Source organism: Pleurodeles waltl, chromosome 11 (genome assembly GCF_031143425.1).
Source record: "Pleurodeles waltl isolate 20211129_DDA chromosome 11, aPleWal1.hap1.20221129, whole genome shotgun sequence".
NCBI classification, from domain to species: Eukaryota; Metazoa; Chordata; class Amphibia; order Caudata; family Salamandridae; genus Pleurodeles; species Pleurodeles waltl.
Window position 1 is genome coordinate 540,319,909 of NC_090450.1, and position 26,063 is coordinate 540,345,971.

Below are 26,063 nucleotides of genomic sequence, written 5' to 3' on the forward strand. Positions count from 1 at the left end.
TGTGAGTCCTAAGAGAAGGCACAAGGTCATCACAATGTCATTGGCATCCCTTCAAGGTCTTTGGCTTCCGAAGCCATGCCCCTGCTGATTTTGACATGCCCGAATTTCATGGGCTGTTGTCAACCCCACAGGTGATCAAAGCCTTCAAGGGGACCATGCTGAAAATTCTCAGTGTGGCTCCGGCTTCTTCAGGGTGCACCTTGAGACCCACAGGATAGACAGGGCCTTCCAGTTTGGTTATTGCCATCTGGTTCTTTCCTGTTGCCATTTCATGCCTTGGAAACCTTTACCACTCCCATACTGGCTTTGTTACAGACTTCTACTCTGGCCCTGAAGCCCACGCTGGTCTCTGCTTCAATGATGCTAGTATCAACACCACTGGTGCCAAAGGAGGATCCATTGCTGACACTTGTGTTGACCCGAACCCCCTTCAACTCAAGCTTGACCAACGTCATGCCACAAAATCACAAAAATGCAACTAGTCGTCATGCAACCTGACTCTAACCCTGTGCCTCTGCCATGTTGCACCTACCAGTAAAGGCTCCATTTTCTTTTTAGTTCTGACTCTGTTCCTGTGCCAAAACAGAACATGTCCCAAGATGATGATGAGGGCATGTGGCTTCCCCATCACATACTGAGGATGCCTTATACATTGATTTTGAACATGCCATTGGGCTTGACAGCTTGCCTGAGATAGAGATTGACTCGAAACTTGGTCTGCCAGCGGAAAAGTGTTCCTGACTGAGTGCCTCCCTTGTGGTGGTGATCAGCAGCAAACCTCCATTTAGACCGAAACATCTGCCCTAACATATTTTACAGCCTGGGCCAGCTACTTCTGAGACCTTGCTTCCCTTTAGCCATTCCCTCACTGATATCTTGATTGACATTTAATCGAAGCCTTGTTCTTGCCCATCAGTGAATAGGCAGGTGGCCAGATGTCACAGACAGTGCCATGTGAACTGATTCTTTTCACCATGCGTCCCAGCGAACCTTATCGTGCACACCTCAACCAGTAGGGTTGACCCTAACTCATTTACGACCACTCCCACCACCTGAAAGTTGAGGCTTTTGGCAAACATATGTTGTTTTCCACCAGTCTAGCATAGCAATCAGTCTGTGCTGTTTTTTTGCTAGATAATTACATACTCTGTGGGATGTAGCCAGTGGACTGTCGCTGGATGTCCTGGAAGATCTTAGGGCATCTTTGGTCCAAGCGATTCATGCTAGATGCGGCCAAATATGTTATGCAAGCAGGCCTGGGTACTACAGATTGGCAGAGCAGCCGGTACTAGTGTTGTATTTCATCAACATGCATGGTTGGGTTCTGCAGGTGTTTCCAGATATTTAGACACCTTCCTCCTGGAAATGCTCTTTCATGGGTCCCACCTTTTTGGAGAAAAGGCTGTTTCTACATTGGAGTGCTTTAATGAGAATAGAGCTAAGGTGTGCTCTTTGAGACTATTGTACCCTGCCAAACAGTTTCCACATCAGATAAGGAAGTTTAGAGGCTTTTCCAGAGGGCAGAGGCATTAGTCTTCCAATTCTTCTTCCCCTGGTATAGTGGCCACCAAACCACTTTAGTTTGCCTTTAGTGGCACATTCATATTGGTGGGGGTCAAGATGCAACATATTCTCCCAGGTTGGAGATCCATCACGTCTATCTGATTGGTCTTACAGATTGTCCAATGGCCATATCCTGCCATTTCATATTACCTCGCCTGCTATTGCTCTCACACTAGTGCAGATTTCTGACGAGCAGTTGTCCATTCTGTTATAGGCAGTGCAGTTCTTGCTCTCCAGAGGTCCCATTAAGATTGTTCTGGAGTCCGAAAGAGGAAGGGGTTGCTAGTCTTGCTAATTCCTCATTCTGAATGAGCACAGGTACCTCAGGCTTTGTTTTGCTTTACTGCAGACTAAGAAGACATACACAAATATTGAAAGGAATTTCTGGTATGCAACCTTCTCAGTCCGAGAAACACATTTATCAAGGCACTTTGTAAGGTTTGAATAAAAAGGTAAATTATGTACAACACTAGTGCACATTTGAAGAAAGTCACTGCAGTGAAATAAAAGTGTACTGCTTTACTTTAAACTGAGAGGAAACAGGAATAAAAGGAATTCCACCAAGGCAGAGCTCTTAGTCTGAGTAATAAATGTATTACAGTACTGTTTCAGGTTTGAACAGAGAAGACATGTAGGTGAAATGCAGCAACACGTGTACACTTCCAAAAATAATTACAGCAGTAGAATAATAATGCTCATAGAAACAAGCAATGAAAATATACTACTTTAATCATGGATTATATATCTGTATATACAGTGATTATATATATTAATGCACAGTAAAGCTAGAAATAATAATTAAAAAAAAAATCATTACCATGGGGCTCACTTGCTTCATCTCCTTGCCAGCAACAGGCCGTGAACCCAGTCGACAGTGAAGCGAGAGAACTACCCTCAAGGGAGAGTAGTGGGCACAGGAGTCCCCATCCCAACCAGAGTTCAATATTTCACAATCGCCTAGCTTCTTACTCTTATATTCTTTAAGCAAGCTGGAGAAGAGAATTCTAGAAATCCCTCCTCTCATCCAGTGAGTTGTTGTTCAGACGCTGGCCAAAGCAGATTGGTTTTGAGAAGGGCACGTTGAAAATTGGCCACATCCCAAGGTGGTTTTCTAAGACCAAACTGTTCTTTGCCGTACCATAAACATCATCCTGGTACATACTTATATAGCTCCTACCTCTCCATGTTATGTTCTAGTCTGTGGTGAGAAAGATCACGAAGAGTGAAAACATGAGCGAAAAACACATTGCATAACTTGTGCGCCAAAAATACCTGCTCCTCCTGCACCTCTAACGTGACAGTGTGTGAAGCTAAGCACAAAATGGAGTCAGTGGTCAAGATGGAGCAGTGGTTAAATACAGAAATCATTACAGGCCTCTTCTGGACGTTTAGCCTCTGAATGCCTTCCCCTGGAAGGGCAAATTCAGAATGCTCACACTGACCCAGATCCTGTCTGCTCTGGATCTGGGTGACTGAATGGTGTTTTTGGACCTATAGGATGTGGCAACCCTTAGTGATAGTGAATAGCTGTACAGAGCAAAAGCTGTCTACGGTAGCTGAGGCGAGCAGCTGCAGCTTATCCAGGAGGAATGTAAAGCACGTGCAATACCACAGTAATCAGACAGTGACTCTCTCACCATACACGTGTTGCAAAAATAAAGGATGTTTTATTACAGCACTAACTACTAGACTAGCATTGGTATATCTCCCTTTGGAGATATCTACACACAGAATAACAAGCAGAAAATGCAATGCAAAATAGTAAATCCAACCAAGGTAAGTATGGTATTTAGCTAGGGGCTGGGGGTAGATAAAAACACCAGAGGTAAGTACGGTAAGTGTCCCAGCGACCAGGTGCAGAGTAGTAACCTACCAAGTCATCTGGTAGACTAACACAGGGAAGTAGTGGTTGGAGTTTGCATATTTCAGGACCCTTCCAAGCAGACCCGAGGAAACTAACAGACAAGAGGAAGGTTGGAGAGTGTCCCCGCCCAGAAGACAGTACCTACACCAGGGGACCCGAATGCAGAGTGGAGAATGTGCTCTCACTGAAGTCAGTGGCAGCCTTGGATTGTCCAGCTGCTGTTGCGACCCGTGTACAAGGCCAATGGAACCCAGGGATGGATTCTGGACGTGGAGGACCTGAAAAGGAAGGGGACAGAGTCTAGCACCTTTTGAGGTTCCCAGGTGGTGCAGGTGGCAATGCCCACCCTGCTAGACATGAAGTTCCTGCAAGTCAGTGGAGGAAGAAGTCCCGCTGCGGGGTCCAGGAGCTTCTTAAGATCCAAGGAGTCACCTACGAACTGTCCCTCGACGGTCACTGGATTGCAGGAGGGTCTGTGACCAGCCAGGTCACCAACAAGCACTGGCAAATGCAAGCAGGAGCTGAAGATGCAGAGGTTTGGGACCAGCAGGGTCTAGGAGACTCTACCCTTGAGTGGAAGTCAGGGCTGCTCTTCAGCACACAGGAAGGCCAGCAGACGTGGTTGGGACTCCCAGGAGTGACCCACAGGTGATGGACACAGGAAGTCACAAGGTGGCCTCAGCAGCACAACAAAACAGAAGTCCCTCCCACTTCGCAGGAGTTGCAGGACTGGGGTTGATCTTTGAGTTGCAGTGTGCCGAAGGTTGGGGCTTCTTGGCACTGTAAGATCTCCTGTAGGAAGAGTCAACAAGCCTTTGCAAGTTCAACAGTTGTGGTGCACAGGGGTTTCTGTCCAGTGGCAGGATCAAGGGACCACAGTCTCCCAAGTTGGTCAGAAGACAAGCAGGACCCTGAGAAGGCCACCAACGCACCACCTGTGATGAACAGCCTTTTGATGTCCATGGGACAGAAGACCCCACCAGTCAGTCAATGTTGTCTTGAGGTACCTGCGGATGCAGGGAGTGACTCCTTCACTCCAAGGGAGATTCCTTCGTACTTCCATGTGCAAACCAAGTCCTTGTGACCCTGGAGGAATGCCGGCATTGGATATTGCAAAATTCATGCAGGCTCCAGAGAAACAATGTTGAAATGGGAGCCCTCCCACCAAAAGCACATGTTTCAGTTTCAAAGCAGACCAGCAGTGATTCCAGAGGCCAGGAGCAGAAGATGGCTTGCAAAGAGTTCCTTGTAGATTCTTGCTTAACGAATCTGAGGACCCACCCTGAGGGGAGCCCTTAAGTAACCCTAAAAGGGTGTTAGACACTCTGTAAAGTTACACAACCTATCAGAGGGGGAGAGGGATGCCATCTACCTGGCCTAACCAGTCAGATGCTCCCAGGGGACTATGGAAATCTTACTTTCAAGATGGCAGAATCAAGTGGCCACCTGCCAGAGCTCTGTGCACCTCCCTAGGGAAGGAGCTGTACGGGGAGGGGTCACTCCCCTGTCCTTTGTGCAGTTTTGTGCCAGAGCGGGAACCAGCGGTTCCTGAACTTGTGCAAACTGGATTATGCAAGGAGGGCACCAAATGTGCCCTTCTAAGCAGTCTGGTGGCTCTCGGAGGGGAAACACCCGGAACAACGACTCCTAAACCACGAAGTTGTGGAAAACGAAAGCGAAACAACGGTTTTGTTTTCCACGACTTCCTGGTTTTCGTGCCTTAACAACGCATGTGTGAACCACGTACATGCGTGGTTAAGGCACAGAAGAAGGGAGTCAACGCGGTGAAGGAGGAGGTAAGTTGGGCTGGGGCTGTTTTTTTTTGGGGGTGGGGTGGGATGGGGGCTCGGGTGATTACAGTTTAGGGGTGGAGGGGGGTCAGGGTTTAGGTTTTAGGGGTGGGTTGGGTTGGGGTGCTTTAGGTTTTAGGGGCGGGGTGGGTACTCAGGGGATTTTTAGTTTTTTGGGGTGGCGTGCTCAGGGTGATTAGGGTTTAGGGAGGAGGAAGGGGGTCAGGGTTTAGGTTTAAGGGGTGGGTTGGGGGCTTGGGGTGCTTTAGGTTTTAGGGGAGGGGGTTGGGGTTGTGGTAATTTTGGGGGTGGGGGTGGTTGTGGGGGTGGGGGGGTTGCGGTAATTTTTAGGGCTGGGGGGCTAGGGGTGAAGCATGCTGGAACCATGCATGCTGATCACTAATGCCTTTACCAGGAATGCCTTTACAACGAAAAATCGTTGTAAAGGCATTCGTGGCAAAGGCATTAGTGATACCAACGAGTTTGTTGTTCCGAACTCGTTGTTGAGCCATGGGTGCTTGAAGCACTCGTGGTTTCCACATATAACCCTCTCAGAGGCCACCCCACCCCAGCCTTTAGACACCTAATACACAGAGGGAGGTAGTCACACCTCTTCCTTGCAGGAAATCCTTTGTTCTGCCTTCCTCTGCTTGAGCCAGGCTCACCAGTAGAAGGGCAAAACAGTGTCCTGAGTCTGTAGCAGCATGTGCTGGCAGCCAGACACCGTAAAGCTGCACAGGCAGAACTGGGGGATCCTCAGAGGAACCCCCAGAGTACAGGGGATCATGCAACTAGCACTGGAATTGGTGTAGTTGCATGATTTCAACATGTTTGATCCCAAACATGCCTAGGTTGGTTGAAGCCGGATATATGATGGAACAACTAATGCATTTACAATGCATGCCTTTACATCCCTGTCCCTACAACGACCGTGTCTTTACCACACGTGCCTTTACAATGAATTTAGTTGTAAAAGCATGTTTGGTAAAGTAACATACATGGTGAATTCTCTCCTGCCCTGCCCTCTAAACCTGACATCATACTCCACCTGCCCAAGCCCTTAAAACTGCCCCGTCCAACCCCTGCCCAGAGCCCTAACCCCCCTGCCTACCCAGCCCTGTCCTAAAACCTGTCCCAAACTTTCCTAAAAACAACCCCCTCAACCGTAAAACCTACCCTGACCTAAAAACTACCCTTCCCTGACCTAAAAACTACTCCCACCCTCGGCCTGAAACCTAAAACCTACCCGCTCTAAAAACTACCCTGACCTTCTGCCTTAAACCCTAAAATCGTCCCTGTCTTAAAACCTACTCTGCCATGTCCTAAAAACTACCTGACCCCCTGCCCTAAACCCTAAAACCTTCACTCTCCTGTCCTAAAAACTACCCTGACCCCCCACCCCACCCTAAACCCTACCCTGCCCTGTCATAAAAACCACCCTGCTCTGTCCTAAAAACTACCCGACCCCACTCTAAATCCTAAAACCTACCCTGCCCTCAAACCTACCCCACCCTGCCCTAAAAACTACCACGAACCCCGCCTTCACCCTAAAACCTATCTTTCCCCAGTTCTAAAACCTACCCCACTCTGTCCTAAAAACTACCCGACCCCCGCTCTAAACCCTAAAACCTACCCTGTCCTAAAACCTACCCTTCCTTGTCCTAAAAACTACCCCAACCCGCCTTCACCTTAAAACCTACCCTACTCCTGTCCTAAAACCTACCCCACCCTGTCCTAAAAACTACCTGACCCCCTGCCCTAAACCCTAAAACCTACACTGTCCTGTCCTAAAAACTACCCCGACCACACCCTAAACTCTAAAACCTGCCCTGCCCCAAAACCTACCCGCTCTGTCCTAAAAACTACCCCGTCCCCCGCCCCACCCTGAATCCTAAAACCTACCCCATCCTGTCCTAAAAACTACCCCGACCCCGCCTTTGCACTAAACCCTAAAACCTACCCTTCCCTAAAACCTACCCCACACTGTCCTAAAAACAACTCGACCTCCGCTCTAAACCCTAAAACCTACCCTGTCCTAAAACCTACCCCACCCTGTCCTAAAAACTACCGACCCCCTCCTTCACCCTAAAACCTACCATACTCCTGTCCTAAAACCTACCCCACGCAGTCTTAAAAACTACCCTGACCGCCTGCCCTAAACTCTAAAACCTACCCTGTCCTAAAACCTACCCCACCCTGTCCTAAAAACGAACCCGTCCCCACGCGCACACTAAATCCTAAAACCTACCCCACCATGTCCTAAAAACGACCCCGACCCCTGCCTTCACCCTAAACCCTAAAACCTACTCTTCCCCTGTCCTAAAACCTACCTCGCTCTGTCCTAGGAACTACTGACCCCCGCTCTAAACCCTAAAACTTACCCTGTCCTAAAACCTACCCCACCCTGTCCTAAAAACTACCCGTCCCCGCCTTCATCCTAAAACGTACCCTACTCCTATCTTAAAACCTACCCCGCGCTGTCCTAAAAACTACCCTGACCCCCACCCTAAACCCTAAAACTTACCCTGTCCTAAAACCTACCTCGCCCTGTCCTAAAAACGAACCGACCCCCTGCACTAAACCCTCAAACCTACACTGTCCTGTCCTAAAAACTACCCTGACCCCACCACACCCTAAACCCTAAAACCAACCTACCCTGTCCTAAAACCTACCCGGCTCTGTCCTAAAAACTACCTGACTCCGCTCTAAACCCTACAACCTACTCTGTCCCAAAACTTACCCCACCCTGTCCTAAAAACTACCCAGCCCCCCGCCCCCACACTTAATCCTAAAACCTACGTCACCCTGTCCTAAAAAGTACCTGACCCCCACCTTCATCCTAAACCCTAAAACGTGCCCTTCCCCTGTCCTAAAACCTACCCCGTTCTGTCCTAAAAACTACCCGACCCCTGCTCTAAACCCTAAATCCTACCCTGTCCTAAAACCTACCCCACCCTGTCCTAAAAACGACACCATCCCACCTCACTGCCCTAAACCCTAAAACATACCCTGCCCTGTCCTAAAACCTACACCGATCCCCCACCCCGTCTTAAAAACTACCACAATCCTCCCTCCCCGCCCAGGCCAATTTACCTCTCTCCTCTTGTTGCTACTCCTTCCTGCTTGCTTCCTTCCTTCCGCCCAACTGCTCTCTCTACTGTTACCATGCATATGCGTGGTAAACCCATGCGTAGTAAACGCATATGCATGCGTTATTAGTTCTGTTTCCCGTAGAAGCCATTATGTAGTTGGACCACTTGTGTTGACCAGTTTCCCCTACAAACCTTAAGATGGCTTCCCTGCCCTTACAGAGCCCAGGGAATGGAGTCTGTGGTTTGTAGGGGTACCCTGCTCATGCAAGGGTACCTCACACTTAGGGACATGCACCCTGCCCTTTGTCTGAAGAGCCTACCAGAGAAGTGACCTATAGTGTCTGGGTAAAGTGATCAGGATGTAAGGTAAGCCTTATATCGGTGGTGAAAAAGTGCTTGCATCATTTCATGCAGTGGTAGGCCTGCAGACACAGTTTGCATGGGCTCCCATGGGTGGCACAATACATGCTGCAGCCCTTGGGAGACCCGTGGTGTACCAATGCCCTGGGAACCTAAGTACCATATACCAGGGAGTTATATTTGTGCAACAGTGTGCCAATTGTAGGGTGTAAAGTACACTAGCAACCAAATTTAGAGGAGAGAGCACAGACACTGGCGTCCTGGTCAGCAGGATCCCAGTGCACTACAGTCTAAACACTCTGACACCAGGCAAAAAGTGGGGGTAACTATGCTAGAAAGATGTTACTTTCCTACACCACAGAGATCTGCAGTTCAAGGTAGGGCAAGAGCATTTTCAGTTTGCTCTGTCCTCCCTTTCGGCCTCACAAATACCTCTTGGTTGTTCATGAAAGCGATGGTGTGGTTGCTGCCTATCTTCAGAAGTCAGGGAAACCAGTATTCTCTCACCTCAGTGACTGGCTGTTGAAGGAGGGCTTGCCACAGTCAGTTGCAGATGACTTCAGTACGACAGTGAACGTCTTGACATTGTTGGGGCTCATTATCAATGAACTGAAGTCCCACCTGACTCCTTTGCAGAGGCTTCCATTCATTGGAGCAATCCTGGACACTTGAGAGTTAATTCTGTTCCCTCTGCTACATCTAGTCCAGGACATTTGGGCTATGATACCTATGTTTCGGGCTCAATCTCGGATCATGGTGAAAACAGCTCTGAGGCTTCTTGGCCTCTTAGCTTCATGTATCCTCCTCATCAGCTATTCCAGATAGCACATGAAGGCTCTGCAATGGCAGTTGAATTTCCATTGAGTCCAGCATCAAGGCGATCTGAACGATTCCATTCAGGTGTCGGAGGTGGTGATTAGGGATAGGTAGTGTTGGCTGCTTAAATGTGGCTGGTCCCTTTCCCTTCCCCTCCCAGAGTCAACTGTGGTAATGGATACATCCCTGCTGGGCTAGAGAGGTCATATTGGGGTGGTGAAAACAAGGGAAATCGGCTCTCTGTCGGAGTGCTGGGTCCACATCAATCTGCTAGTGTTTTGTTACATGCATTTGGCTCTGAAAGCCTTTCTGTCATCCATCAAATGGAGGCTAGTGCAGGTACTCATGGATGACAGCACTGCCATGTGTACTGTACATGTAAGGCTGAGTGCGGTCCTGAGCCAGAAGACTCTGTGTGGTTGGAGTGCCAAGGCATTGTCCTGATTGCAGACCACCAGCAGCGTCCCTGAATGCCAGAGCAGGTGTACTGAATATGCGACACCTGGCAAATCACTAGTGGCACCTACATCCGTAGGTGGTGCTGGGCATCTTCCACCAGTCAGGAGAACCCTGGCTAGATCTTTTTGCAACCAGCGAGAACATGCAGTTTCAGAAGATTTGTGGGTTAGATTTTCTAGAAGAACACTTGTTAGGAGATGAGTTCAGGATGGAATAGAACATGGGGCACTTCTATGCCTTCTCGACCCTGCCTCATGTACCCTGAGTTCACCAGAAGGTCAGGAGTGATTGAGCCCAAGTCAACTTGTTAGCTCCTGTTGAGCCATGACAGTGTTGTACCCAGACCTTCAGGGCATGAACAGTCTGTGCTCCTATCAGGCCACCACTTTACTAGGACCTTTCGTCTCAATAACAGGGCAGGGCCTTCCACCCAAATCTGGAGAGTCTACACCTCCATGCATGACGATTGAGCAGCGGCATTTAGTTGCAGATTCCTTACCTTAGAATTTCCCCCTGGCATCGGATATGACATCACGGGTCCTATATAGGCGTTACCCAGGCGTGCTGACCTCAGTCATTTTTTGACTGATCTTTTTCGATTGTTTGTCGAAGTTGCTGGAGTGTCAACAATCCTCGTGCGTTGAGGATGTCTTTGCGTAAGACCAAGTTCAAACCCTTCGGATCCTGTTATTGGGTAATGTCCATGACAGATCCGCACCTCGTGTGCTGGTGGTGTCTGGAACATTGCCATGACCCGAAGTCGTGCTCCGAGTGCCAGGCCATGAATCCGAAAGCTTTGAGAGAGCAGTACCTAAAGCTCCTTGTGGCCCGGCGCTTAGTTCTGTGCTGCTCCTGATCTCAGTCAAGAGGACAGTCCTGAGAACGGTTGCGGAGTCCCCATTTATTGTCGTCCCACTCCAAGTCCTCGGGATGGTTGAGTAAGTCGAGGCACAAGAAGAGGTTTAAGAAGAACATGTGTTCTTCGACTTCACCCAGTCTGTCGGCCGATGAGACGAGGGAAAAGGAGCATCATGTTTCTAGGCCTCTGTCCTCGGAGCCTGTGTCTGGGCCGGCTCCGTGCTTGCCCTTGTTTCCAGGAACCAGAGCAACCCCTTCCCAACTCAGAGAATTTTATGAGGCCATGTGCCTCATTTTTGGGCAGTCTGATCCCGCTCGAGCATCCTTGGGCCCCACGGGGTTGGAAGGGTCCCCCTCGGGATCCATGCCAGCGGCTTCGGCCTTGGCTTCATGGGGCATCCATGGATCCGTTCCTGAATCCGACCAAGTTTCATTCGTACCTCTTCGACCTTTCCTGACCCAAGTTCTAACGTCGACTTTCCCGACGAGGTCCTTGCCCCCAGGAGGTGTCGACCTCATCCTCATTGCCAACTCTGACGTCGGCAAGGGCCTTTCGCTCTGTGTCGGATCCTGACCCTTATTCTTATGGGTTGTGGTATGTTGAGGAATACAAGAGGTTGCTGGACCGTTTAGAATACCAGCTACAGGACCCTATGAACTGTCATACCGATCTAGGTGAAGCCAGTGGTCTTGATACTTGCCCTGAGACTGGCATGCTCCCCCGCTTCTGTGACTATGGAGGAGGGAGCATCCTATTCCATGATGGTGCGAAGAGCAGGCGAGGTCCTGGACCGCAAGCTGCCTTTGGTGGCAGTCAGGACTAGCTTCCTGACAAAGGTGCTTCAGCCTGGGGCTTCAGCCTCTGAACCCCTATTGCCCTTTAATAAAGCCCTTACGGATGTCCTGCTGGGTACCCGGTCAAAACCCAGCACAGGGGCTCCTGTGAATAGGACTGTTGCCTGCCACCATGGACCTGCTCCATCTGACCCAGCGTTCCTGATGCAACACCCTTACACCAAGAGCTTGGTTATCCAAACCTCTAAGTCCCAGGGCGTGTTCCCTTCCGCACCCCCGGATAGGGAATCCAAAAGGCTGGACCAACTTGGGAAGAAAATGTTTTCTTCCACGAGCCTGGCATTGCAGTCTGTGAACACTGCATGCCTTTTGGGCCATTACTCCCATACGCTGTGGGATACTGTTGTGCAAGTTCTGCCATAGGTCCCGGAGGAGGCTGGGTCTGTACCCTCTCAAGCTGTGGCTGATGGGAGAAATGCAGCAAAGTTCACAATTACATAAGGACTGGACACAACTGACTCATTGGGCAGAGCAGTTACATCAACGGTGGCCCTGAGGCGCCACGTCTGGTTGAGGACCTCAGGCTTTTCGGGGGATGTCCAAGTCAATCTTCTACCCTTTGATGGCACTCATCTCTTCAGAGACAAAGCAGACTTGGTGCTCGAGCGCTTCAAGGATTCTCCTGCTGCAGCAAGGTCATTGGGCCCCCGGTGGCCCCTCGCCCACCTCTGTCTGCTTTTCAACACTTGCCTGGCTATGGAAGGGACGTCCCGCCACGTCTGTTCCCCTCCAGCCACTGTGCTGTGCACACTTCCCAGTCTCTGTGTGGCCAGGGACATGGGAGCCACCATCCTCATGGATCAGGGAGCCAGCAGTCCGGCCAGTCCACTGCCCTACCCTCTGCTGGTGCCCCCAATCCTTCCTATCCTGACAAAGTGGTGCTTCGCACATGGGCCTCCTTTCTTCTGAAAGTGGTTACACCCTTCCATGTTGGCCAATCCATCACCCTTGCCTACTTTGTACACCCCTCCACATTCTTCTAAAGAAGAGGAGAGACTTCACCATCTATACCAAAAAAAGAACTTTGGCATTCTACCTTGATCGTACCAAAGAGTTCCGGGTGGATGATCAACTCTTTGTTGGTTATGTGGGTGCGAAGAAAGATCAAACAGTGCAGAAGAGAACCATCTCCCAGATGGATCGTACTGTGCATTAAAATTTGCTACCCATTGACTAAAGGCTAAAAAGCAACTCCTGGAGGGCTTGCATATTCATTCTACTGGAGCTAAAGCTGCAACCAATGCGTTAGCACACGGAGTTCCAGCCCTAGATATCTGTCACGTGGCAATATGGGAGTCTTCACACGTTTACCAAACACTACTACCTGGACAGTCAGGTCCATAGGGATGGGCACTTGCTTCTGGTGTGATCTCCGGGAATAGTATTTCTTGGGTGTTTATTCTAAGGTAAGGAATCTGCAACTAGATGTCTATAGGTTGAACAAGTTACTTACCTTTGGTAACGTCTTATCTGGAAGAGAGAATATCTAGTTATATATTCCTTACCGACCCATCCATCCTCCCAGCTCTAGGAACTGATTTCTAAGGACAGTGACTTCCCTTTCAGGGCCCTAGATTTGATGCACTAGTGGTCAATGTTCTTCATGGCTCTGCGCTTCTGGCATGGAAAGACGTGATAAGAAACTGATGTCAGCGTGCTAGGATGGTGCCTATATCGGACCTGCGACATCATATCCAACAAGGTCAACGCCGACAACGGACGTGGAGCCAATCAACGCTACTTAACGGCACACAGGGATACTGCTCGAGAAAAATATCTGGTTCCAGACTGACACTTGAGGGAAATTCTAAGGTAAGGAGTCTACAACTACATATTGTCTCTATCAGATAAGGCGTTACTGAATGCAAGTTACTTGTTCAACTGACTGCGTTTGATCGGCTCCTGAAGTGATGGATGTCATCCCTGCTGCCAGGTGCCATTTCGCGGACTCTATTTATGCCAGAACAGATTTTTGGCCTGGACTAACCTCTTACAAGCAAAGGTGTCATACGTCCTCTTGTTTGTCTTATCTTTGGCCCAGTAAGGCCTTTCATTGGACAATAATAAAACTTGTTTATCTGCCCGGTTTGACAGTTTGTTAGCTTTCTGTGTTTGCCAGACCAGCCGTCCTTGTTTAAATCACCAGTTGGGATGAAGTTTATTAAAGGATTGACATACATGTTCCCTCCCAAACCGTTGTGATGTCACAGTTAGCCCTTAAATTGGTCTTAACATTTCTCATGTTTTCCTCCCTCCTCAAGCCAGTACATAGCTGCTCGTCTGACTTTGAAGATCATTTTTCTTATTGTGATCCTGTCAGTTCGTAATGCGAGTAAGCTTCAGGCATTTTCAATGCAACCGCCCTACACCACCTTTTTCCTAGACAAGCTGGTGCTGACGACTTGAGCAGCATTCTTGCCGAAATTGTGGCTCCCTTACACATTGTGCAGTCCATCACACTCCTTGTGTTCTTTGCTGTACCTCCACCTTGTCCTTTGAAAGATGAGAAGCTCATTTGGATGGAACGTCAAAATAGCTTTAAGCTTTTATATTGACCGTAGCAAGGACTATCGAACGGATAACCACATTTTAAAGGGGTTCTCAATTGCAAAGAAAGGGAAAGCTGTCCAGAAGGGATGCTGTTGAGGTGGATAGTCCTCTTCAGTTAGATCTGCTACGTGCTGGCTGAGGAGCAGCCTCCCGAATGTCTGAGAGCTCATTCCTTTAAAGCTGAAGCTACTACCATCGCATTAGCATGCAGGGGACCTGTCCTTGACATCTGCCAGGCTGCTATGTGGGCATCAGTGCAGACGTTTATGAAGCACAGCTGTGTTGACAGCCAGGTTTGATGCGAAGGGCTTTTTTGCCCATTCCACAGACCCCGCACTTTGGGCAAGCACTGCTTTTGGTATCTATTCTAGAGCGAGAAATCGTCTGTTAGAATTGTGCATTAGAAGAACAAGATTCTTACCTTTGGTAACACTTTCTTGGGCATACTATATTTAACCACAAGTTCCTCACCACCCTCCCATTTTTGTGCTATGGAGAGGTTTCTGGCACCAATGATTGTTCAAGCTCTGCGTTTGAGGGTGCAGAAAAGGAAACTGATCAGAGCTGAGGCGGCACTAATTTTTTTGCCCCTTCATTTCTGGGACAGTGTGTAGTCAAGGGCGGAGCTGCACGGCACCTGCCGGCGCACAGAAGCACTCTTATGAAAAAGGTTCCTCGATCCAGTCTGGTGCCTGAGGAATATTTTAAGGTGAGGAGTCTATGGTTAGAGTATTAACCAGAAAGAGCATTAATGAAGGTAACTTGTTCTTTTATATTTACTATTATGATCCTCATTATGAATTGCAAAATATCACCTGTATTGTTAACTCAAGGTGAAATTTCACCTCTTACAATGCTGACTGTATTCAGGCCTGACATTAAGTCTGCACACTTCAAACCTGATAATTCTGGGACTGGAGGTACTGGACCTCCTGTCTCCAGCAGCACAGCCTAGATCTTACCTGACCCCTGCAGTAGCGCAGTGAGAGCAGACAGTGCTCTACCCAGCAAGGCAGTGCTTTCTCTAGCCCTTCCATTACGACCTGCCCCCTCACGCCCTACCAGCCTTCTCGCTGGCCATTGACTCTCACCCCCTCACCGCTGGGGTGAAAAGTGGTGCGCCGTATCCAGAGGAGGAAAATTGTCAGGTGAAGATACACTAACAGTACACAGGTGTAGTGGTGCACAGTTTGTGCACCCCTCCGAGGACAACCTGTGAGAAAGAGCAGAAGCAGAGATGCACTAGACATGGGCAGTTGCCCAGGGACCCGTGCCAGCTGACCTCCATGATCAGTCCCCCATCAGTCCCATGCACCGTACTGTGGATTTCAGGGGGGCTTTCAAGCCCAGGGTAGGGAGCCCTCCATTCTACCATGAACCTGGCAGCCATGATTGAGCACTGAACAGCCCAGGGGAAGGGGCCCCTCCCTGAAGTCTCACTGCAAGAATCCAGCAATGCGAGGCCCAAGAGAGAAGTCCAACCTCCCCTGCATTTCTTAGCACTGAACCATGGCTCCATGCCCTGGGGGACAGGTCCCCTATCAGAGGTTTAGCTTTTACTAGTGCAACCCACATTATGGCTGTATTATACTGTCCATCCAGCAGATAATGGAACATTTTACCATGCTAGCACCAGGGCCCAATGTGCCATTGCTACACCACTGGCCCCTCTGCCATGGGCCTCGCAGTCATGACTTGACCATCACTGGACTCCCAGGAAATGGGGCCCTTCTCAGGGCATAGCTATCAGTACAGTAGCATCACAGCCATAGCCCAGCTCTACCAGGCCCTGGGGAGGGCCCCTTTCTCGTGTACCTCAAGCAATGATGCAACGCTGGGAGGCCATGGGGTTGGCGCCTTGGGATCAGAGGTCACAGTGATGTAGGGTGGCATGGTGTTGGATTGTCCCCCAATGTAGGTCTTGTATCCTGCAGTAAGCTCCTGTGGTACACCAAATGTCCCACTTTTTGCACACCAAGGGAACTGATGCAGAATCATTAGATGATGTAAAGCAAAGATAACAGCTGAAAAGCCTCAAGTGGCCCAGTCCTGACGCTGGGAACAATCACTGTGCAGAAGTCAAGGAACTTGATTACTAGGAGGAAGCATCTGAGGTGAGCACTCAAGGCACTTTCTCAAAATGTTTACCTTTAGAGGTCCTAAAACGACGAATGTAAAATCTGAGAATAAGGCAACTCTAAAACAGCAGGTGCCCGTCCTAAAAACCTTTACATTCAGATGGCCAGTGAGCCCCAGAGCTAATAGCAGATAAAGGAGAAAAGCACAGGGAGAGCCTGATTTTCCCAAGATCAAATAATTTGGTCAAGTAGGAGATCAGGAATACAATACAGGGCTTCTTGATTCAAGCTTAATGACTTCACCACTATAACATATTTTTTTATAGATTAGGGGCCTGATTTAATATATGCTGTTATGGCTTGAAACCCAAAAATGAACTTACCGTCTTTTGCTAACACCCATGTAAAAGTCTTCTTGATGAAACTGCAGGTGTGCAGTGTGATAATGAAAGGTTTGCTACTTTAAAGGGAAAGCAGCATTAAGGATAGGGTGCTCGAGTTTTGAATCCTTTTTTTCATTTCTAGAACTTAGTAACAGAGGTGCAGGATGATTCTTGTCATTGAGAGCCCCCAGCCATGGCCAAGTGCTGCGAGGCACAGAAAAAGGAGTGTCTTCTCTTAGGCCTCGCACCGATGGTTTAGTGCTGTGATGCACAGGAGAGGGCCCACCCTCTCTTGGTAGTGGCAGTGACAGGCTAGTGCTGTGAGGAACAAGGATGGGGGCCCAAGGGATGGCTTTAATTACTTTTGAAGTTAAATTTTCTTTTTCTTGCCACTACTTTCTTGTCTGAAAACTGTTTTTGGTTTCCAGAGATCCCAATTCACCTGTATGCAAAATCCCTCCAATTGTTTCCTAAACAGAGACTTCTCAAATGGTGCATGGCCATGCCCATTGTACAAAATATTTATCTGCTTATGTGAAGTAGTAACTAATAATTTGTGTTATGCTAAAAGACAATCCACATGTTTTCACTATAACTTGTTTTACCATGCATGTGATTTGGGTTGATTTGACTGTGACTATTGAACAGCATATTTATTCAGTCTTCAAATTCCTGCTTTCTTGGTATGCTTAACTTACAAGGGCTTCTGTTTTATTATTCCTTTTTTTTCTTTACTTTCAGTGCACCCAGACGTTTTTAAAATACATATGCCTGCATACGAAACAGATTAAAGCTATTTCCTAAGGTGTTCTATTAACATTTTTGCTTTACCAAAAAACAAAAACAAACAATTATGGGAAGAATACTTGAAATAATCTTGAACACTGATCATTTCTTGGGCAATATTACCGTCCATGTTTTTCATTCACTGTGTTATTGTTGTCAGGAGCCAACCTTATTCAAATAAGGCTTGGTCCTGCTCAGATAGTATCAATCTATCCATGTCTCAGTGCAATCATAAGCAACCCCAGACTGGCTTCAGCCTTGATAGGTCTGCTCAGCAAGGAGAAGAAGATGGTGTTCTATGGCACAGCGAGCTATGGGGTCCACATCTTGGCATATTCATTGCAGTTATGGAATTTCTCTGAGAAGAAAAATGTGAAGAGTGGAATGCTTGAATTAATTTCAGTCCCTTGTAGTTATTATAGTAAACATTCCAGTCTATAGTTGCTTTATAGACAAGGACCACACTTGACTTTTGCTCCTTCTTTAAATTCTCATCCTGATTTCGGCAAGAAAATACTGGTCATAGTGGTGATATACCGAGCAGGTGGCAATTCTAGAGAGCTGGCTGTATCCGTCAGGGCTTCCACCATCCTGCTTCACTTTATGAAGACTCACCTCTTTAAGGAACACTGTTTCATGATCAGGGCCACTGGAATTATGCGGCAGGAGACGGCCAAATTATAAATCAGAGTTGACTGAATTATGCTTAAAGAAAAGCCAAATTATGGAGCATAATGCAACACATTTTGTGATAGTATTACTTCATTATTTTTTTATTTCTTACACTTGACAACACTGTCTGGGCATTGGTTGCACCTCATTAATACCATTTTGATACCCAAATATAGCAATAAGCAGCAAAAAGGTGACAAGCCCAGCTTTACAAAGGGCCTTTCACTGCTCGACAAAACGTGTTGCTGCATTTTTAGTAACTTTTGAACTGCTTGAGCTAGAGACACGTTTTTTTGTTAAAATATGCAGATTATGCAGCAGATGATGGATTATGTGGCAAATGTGGCAGATCTATAATTATGCAGAAATTGCCACAGCTGCACAATAGCATAATTCTAGTGGCCCTGATCATGATGGTGTAACATTCCACAGATTAGCTACTCTTCCTATAAAGTGTTGACTGTGTGTTTGCTGTTTACGCTGTGCAACACTTTGCCACTTTTCTGCCAAGTTTGCTGTATAAATACCTCATCCCCACATAATAGTGCACTGATGTGGAAACAATTAACATTTGAAAAGAAACCAGCTTTTGAGAGATCTTACTAGAGCTTTCAAATATATGTCCTTATTTTATTAAGGTTAATATTTGTGATTTTATTATTTTGCTGAATGGAGGGTTCTTTTTGGAAACTTGATATAGTTATGATATTATTTCCCATGATGTCATTTACTACGGTTAAACATTTTATGCAGATTTAAGGGGCCTTGCACATATATCCATGGCCCCAAAATCCTAGAACCGTCTATGAGCACATCAGTGAGGGCATATTAGGGAACCCTACAGGCACGTCCATGACGTGGGTGCAGTGAAGTCACACACTACACCCACCAGTGGAGGTGTCTTTACCCCCTCTTAAAGCAATGCCAGTCCAAGCCTGCAGTGACAATAATAGTATTTGTTTGAATCCGCACCTGTGTATGTGACTGCATCAGTGGAGACAGACCATTATTTTCATAATCATGTGCTCTGTCCTGATGGGTGCCATGCATGCCAAATAAGGCGTGCACTAGCACAGACTGGGGCAGTGCTCCTCATGCTTCTCTCAGTCCACTGGCATTAAAGGATGGAGCTGTGGCTCTATCTGCTGTACTCTTCAAAGTGCAGGTGCCGACTTTGAATAGAGTTAGGCACATGTGTTTTTTTGTGATCTGGCGCTCCGCCCCGTTCTGCATCAAGTGTACCCAAGGAAGGCCAAGTCCATGCTCTGGATTGATATAGTACAGCATCTGATGTTTATTTTCTCTATTTCTTAATTAATTTTAGGTTAGTTTTCAGTCAATATATTTTTTCATTTCTTTGTTTACTATCAGCAGTGCTATCCTTATATAATAGGAAGTCCATCTTATAACCAAAAGGCCTGTTGACACTAAAAGTATAGATCCTGCATGGAAATGATAATTGCTTTGCACTCAGTTTACAATCTGTCTTCTAAAATAATACCTGATTGTAATTCATAGAAACTTTCTAGTTAGTTACCAGTATGTTGCATTGTCTCAGTCACCACGTTGGTCACCTATTTCCCCCATTTAAAATGTATCTGTAGATGTTTTGTTGGGACATTTATTATCTGTTAGGTGCCCTGATGGCTATATCTGATGGGTTGCTCTCATGAAAAACAGTTACTCAGCAGAATGAGGCAGTAGAGTTTATGTCAGAGGGTTACACATTATAGGCTTTTGCTGTCAAGCAAACTAACATTTTTATTTTCCTTTTACTCTTCATATTCCAGGGGGAGCAGGGCCCCGTGGGTCTGCTCGGGAGCCGAGGGGACCAGGGATGCTCAGGACTGATCGGCTTCAAGGTACAGTAAGAGCACTGTTGCCCCGACCATGATTCTTAGCCAGGCCATGATCACTCTCATTTGTCGTCTCCTTTCTTCCTTGTCTGCTACAGGGTCTAAATGGCTACTCCGGAGACCAGGTATGTACAAGTGATATGTACCAAGAAACATTGTGGCTGCAAGCTACAAAGCCCCATGAAAATGCAGTAATTCCAGAAAGAACAAGCATTGGCAATGCTTTTGAGTCTCTTTTACCTTTACATATAGGAGAGCCCAGTTGGTATTGCCAATGCTTGTTTATAGTAGTCTTCAATGTCTGTCAATATCGATGTTATATTTTCCACTCTTGTTGCAGTTTTCATGGTGACCACTAGAAGGTATCAAAATGCAGCAAATTGGTCTTGTTTATACGTGGCTCTGTTTTGTTAGCTGCAGTGCTGTGTTCAGTACAGAATGAATGACAAATCTACTGACATCAAAACCAATTAGTTCCTCTGGGTGGGTCAGGCACAAAAATGAAAGAAAGCAACAAATAAGAGCAAGGCAACTGAGCTTCTCACAAAGGCCCACCAATCTTAAGCAAGGAGGAGCTGTCAGTTGTTAGTTTGTGACAATCATCACTTGATGAGGAAAGTTCTCCTCAGTGTCAGTGCAAAAGCCTCACGGATCCCCTCGGGCTCCGTGAGGCCTTTGTCTACAGCACCAGTTGTGAAAGACACACATTGGAATGTTGGAGCTCCGGGCTTCTACCAGCCATTAGAAGCCTGGCGCTACTCCTTTGTCTCCAATGGAGTGCTCAACATTCCAGTGTGCTAATATAGCCTTAGAACCCGCCGTAGCGGGCTCTACCGGCTATTAAAGGCCCGCTCCCCGCGTTAAATGCCCGAGCCGAAGGCGAGGGCATTTAACAAGGGAGAGGGACTTTAATAGCCGGTAGAGCCCGCTACGGCGGGTTCTAAGGCTATTAGAACATTCTGCCACTCAGGGCAGAATGTTCTATTAAAAAAAAAAATGTTCACGGAGCCCGGGGGATTAAAATCCCCTCGGGCTCCGTGAGGCTTTGTTTACAGCTGTTGCTGTGAACAAAGCGAACATTGGAATGTTGGCGCTGCGGGCTTTTACCGGCCAGTAAAAGCCCGCAGCACTCCATTGTTTTCAATGGAGCCCCAAGCATTCCAATGTTCTAATCATAGTTGGAAAACCTTCATGAAACTTTTTCAGCTGCCCCCTACATGTCCTTCCCTCATCTTTTTAGCAGAACACCCTATTGTCTTCTCTAAATTCTTATATATATTGCGTGACATTTCCTAGAAGGTTTTGTGACTAATGAGTTTTCTTCTCTCACATTCTCTTTTTCACTCTGCAGGGTGAGCCAGGCCAGCATGGATATGATGGAGTTAATGGTGAAAAGGTGAGTTTCTGGGTGAAGTTTCATTCAGATCGAGGTCTCCTAGTCCTAGGACACCTCTGTATGAAAGCCATGGGCTTGTATAGGATTGGTGATGCCCTATTAGAGGTAGGCAGGGATTAACAGTTTCTACCCCTGTTGTGTTGTTTGGTGCACTATTGCCTGTGTCTTCCATTTTCTCAGGGCCCACAAATGCAGGAACCAGAGCCAGTAAACCTTCCATTAAGAGTTGTGTTCATTTTGTGTGTTTTGACTCGTTGCTGTTCCCCCAGTTGTTAAGCAGTAAACAACAGGATGTTGCAGGGTAAGTGTAAGTTGGGCAAGAGATCAGCCCTGTGATGTCATAAAGAGTCAAAGGTACACAAATTCATTTTTACGCCAGGTATTGTAATGAAATAACACATGCATACCACTGGCATGCCCAGTCCTGTAGGTTTGTTAAATTTCTTACTATCTGATGGCGTGGGAAGGGCAATGAGGCAGGTAAGGCAAATGGCAGAATATCACATTTTAATATGAAATGTGAATTGTGGTGCAGCGTGTAGAGGCATGTTGGGGAATGTGGAAAGAAACCATGTATATTGTATTAACAAGGCTTTATTTTAAAGGTAGGGGTGGGAGAAAGCAAATGCTAGGTACTTTTTATTGCTACATCATGACACCCCTCCTCATCCTTTATTTAACATGTCAGCTGTAAAATTGTGCATTAATAAGTATAATAATTGAGTGAGACAGACAACGGAAGCGTAACTATAGTTGCAGTGACATCACTGGTTTCCTGCCAAATTTATCTTGGTTTAATGGAGGTTGCAGTGTGGACACTCAATGGCAAGCCTTCCTGCACCCGCCTGTGCCCAGCGGCAGATCACCTGGTCCTTCTTCCATCCCCCCCACCCATTACTACTCCATTGCAACCCTTGACACCCTGAGTCCTGTCACATCTCCCTTACACTGGTGCTGTGCATCGCCCCCACGCCAGACACCCAGACCAATTTCTCCTCCTATATGACTGAAGTAGCCAGATGGATGAAAACTATCTGCCTTAAGCTCAACACAGACAAGACAGAAGTAGTCATCTTTGGCATAGACACCTTGCTCTGGAACTCCAGCTGGTGGCTTGCCAAACTCCAACCCACACCTCTCCCGTCAACCCAAGCAAAGAACCTTGGAATAGTAATCAACAACCAACTCACCATGACCGGCCAAGTGAGTGCAGCTTTTGTTTCCACTTCAACACACTCACGATGCTCAAGAAGATCTTCCATTGGCTCCCCACAAAACTTGTAGAATTGTCACCCAAGCCCTCATCATTGGAGTACGGAAACGCGCTCTATGCTGGACTGAACACTCAGCTGATCAGAACAATCTAGACCATACAAAACTCCATGACCAGGCTCACCCTCAACCGCCCACCTGCACTCACATCACCCCACACCTCAAAGAGTGCCACTGGCTCCCAATCGAGACACAAGCACTCTTCACTCCTCAGGCACATATATAAAGCCTTTCACAGCACTGACCCACGTACCTCAACAACCGCATTAACGTCCACAAATCTACCAGACGTCTTCGCTCAGCCGAACTCCTACTTGCGCCCCCCCGCATATGTAGTTCCAGATTCCGCAGTCATGTCTTCTACTTTGCTCCTAAAGACTGGAACGACATCAGAGCCTCTTGAGTTCTTCAATTCCGCAAGAAACTGAAGACCTGGCTCTTCACCTAGCCCCAACCTTGGCTCAGCCCATACAATTCCTGCTTTAGTGCCAGGATACCCTCCCAGGTGAGTTGTGCGCTATACAAATACACATAACTGAACACAACATTACTCTTATTCTTATTTTTGCTTCTCGGACCAAGAATTTTCGCTTCATTGTATATTATTAGGACACAATGCTCCTGCCTTTCAAATTTCATATTTTGTTTAGCTCATACATAATTACTTAAAACCATTGCATGCATACCAGTGAAAAATATTAAAAGCTTTCTTACAGACTGATTTAGAGCAGCGTTAAAAAGGTCATGTAATATATTTACAAACAAGGATATATCCACGTATATTGGGCAGGGTACATACAAGAAGCCAAACGTTCAAGGCGCATCTCCTTTCACATTCAGACTTCCATGACTCAACCTTTTTTTAATAAAGAAAGATGTACTTGATCAGTTGAATGTTCAGGGCAATGTCTGCATGTCTGACCATCCAATTGGTTAAAAGCATTACACAATAATGTTCTTTTAGAAGGATGGGGCAAATGCAGGTGATGTGTATAGTGGTTTCTTTATTTTTTACATAGTCTAAATGCAGTGCCTTCTGAAGTCTTTGCCCATTGTGGGAAAAAGTCCAATCTAGGCAGGCCTTCGAAGCGAGATGACATGAATCTGCTTTTTAAAAACTTGGAATAACATGTTACCAAGTAGGAATGTGTTTTGGCTCAGAGCAGTTGTATATTATGAACCATGCAGGGGGGCGTCATGCCTGTTCATTTTAGTCCTCAAATACGGAGAACTTGGGGTGTTCCTATATAGGACTTTATAAAATTTGTCAAATTTGTCATAACGAGTGCGTTCCAAACCTCTCTTTCTTGTAAGATACTTAGTGAATTCTCCATATGTTCTCTTCACATTAGGAGTATTCATTTCCAGCCAGAGTAAGCTGGCAATAGCGTCAGTCCAGCTGGTGACACCTATTCAAGCAAGAGCCTTGTCTTGCTATTTCTTGATTGGTGAGATCAAATCAAGACACTTAAACCTGCACTGCTTGTTTTGGCAGTCGAAATGTTATGGACATGATGGCAGTGATGGTGTCAAGGAATTTATCCTCATTACCTCTCAAAATTTCACAGCCAGATGTGATGTTCGGAGGCATGTAGGTTCCCATTATTTTTTTGCATAGACTCTAAGGTATAACCCCACAATGATTTAGACAGTGTGAGAAATGCTGTTGTTAATGTGCTTGCCTTAGATTTTATTAACTGCTAATGCAGCAGGAAAGAGCCTCTTAAATCAGTGATCACTCCCAAATAATTGTTCACTGACGCTATAGCCATTTATGTGCCAAGAACCAGACTTATTGATCTTTTTTGCTATTACTAGTACTTTTTTTTAATTAAACGGCAACTTTGTCAGCTCGGTGAATATATACAGCTTCTTCAGCAACCTCTGCAGTCCAGTTTTGGTTTTACTGAGAGGTAATCAGCTACGTAGATAGGATTTACGATTAACCTGCTGCCTTTTTTTTGGCAGATGTGCATTTACACCACCCAGGTCTTCTGATAGATCAGCGTTGTGTATCTTAAACAGCAAGGGAGCTTTCTACACATCCCTGCTTTAAACCAGGCATTGTTGTAACTTTTTGAGATAACTTGCTATCATCACCAAGTTTTACGTGCAACCAAGTGTTATTATATAAGATTGCCCAAGGGAGACTTAACGGTATTCCCCAAATGGCTGATTTTTTCGATGAGATGTTTCTTACAGTACAATCTAAAGACGCTTTGAACTCAGCAAAGCATTTATACAATAATGGACGAGCTAATAAATTATTTTCCAGGCTTAATAAAAGGGCTTCTAGGTGTCCGATAGTTCCCATTCCTTTGCGGAGTCCTGTCTAATTCCGGGGAACAATTTTTTAACTCTATAGCCCATTTTTTGAGGTCCTGAAATAAAAAGCCGGCAAAATACGTGGTCTCATTTTTTAGAGGGCTTAAGTGGTAGCTATCTGAATTACATTTATTGTGCCCTTTATATATAGGTTGGATCATCGATCCCCGCCGTGAGCCTGGGACAATCTCTCCCTGGGAGACATGTTTGTACAGCTTGCTTAACCTCATAGCCCAGAAGACAGGTTATGCTTTAAACAAGGCCTGTGGAAGTCAATTTGCCCTGGAGCTACATCGCCGTTCATTACAATGACTTTTCTGCGCTTTATTTTCGCTGAAATCCAGTAGGCTTAAAGCACATAAATCTCTTTTGCCATTTATTGTCTCACCCGGCGTTTGAATGTTGAAAAATTAACCTTTGTCGTTACTAATATGAAGATTTATTTTATTTTGTCCCTTGGGGTGTAATCCACCGGTGAAGGCTTGATAGAATAGGTATCGTAAGGAAGTTAACCCATGTAGGTTTGCAGACAGTTGCATTGTTGGCGTTTAAAGTACTTTTTTCTATTTGATGTATTATTTTCTAAAAACGTTTTGGAAATCTTATTTTTGCTGACATACAAAAGTTTGACCCAGTGGTGATCGCAGTGTTACTTCTTAACTGTTCATATCTCTTTTTGTATTTTTTCCTAATCGCTTTCACTTTTAACAATTTATCTTGCTTTTGTGGATTTTACCTAAAATGCCGAAGTTCCTTGTTTAGTCCTTTTTTTCAGCATTCTACATTTTCTTTGACTTTGTGAGCCATTTGTTCTTATGGTCATTATCCAGAATTTGGCGTTAAGTCAAGATTTTATGTGGGCATGCTATTAAAAACTTTTTAAAGAAAATCGACACATTGACCAATTATTTCTGTTTGTTGATGTCACTCTGTTAGACCTTGCCCTTTTTACAGGGTCATCCTCAAACTTTTTTGCCTTTCTCCTCCTGTTTTCTGACCCTTTTTGTTGAGGTTCGGACTCTGGGCACCTTTCCACTGCTGATCAGTGCTAAAGTGCATGTGCCCTCCCTTCTAAACTTGGTATGATT

The 26,063-nt window shown here is 46.4% G+C and overlaps 1 protein-coding gene across 2 annotated transcripts in view; it reads left to right on the forward strand.

The window, feature by feature from the left end:
• Positions 1 to 26,063, forward strand: part of LOC138265860 (collagen alpha-4(VI) chain-like) — a 946,529-nt gene that overhangs the window by 516,853 nt on the left and 403,613 nt on the right. For both annotated transcript variants that reach the window (XM_069213964.1, XM_069213965.1), the window contains 3 exons: positions 19,917 to 19,988; positions 20,081 to 20,107; positions 21,334 to 21,378. In XM_069213964.1, coding sequence (XP_069070065.1) covers positions 19,917 to 19,988; positions 20,081 to 20,107; positions 21,334 to 21,378 — 144 coding nt within the window. The remainder of the gene's footprint in view (positions 1 to 19,916; positions 19,989 to 20,080; positions 20,108 to 21,333; positions 21,379 to 26,063) is intronic.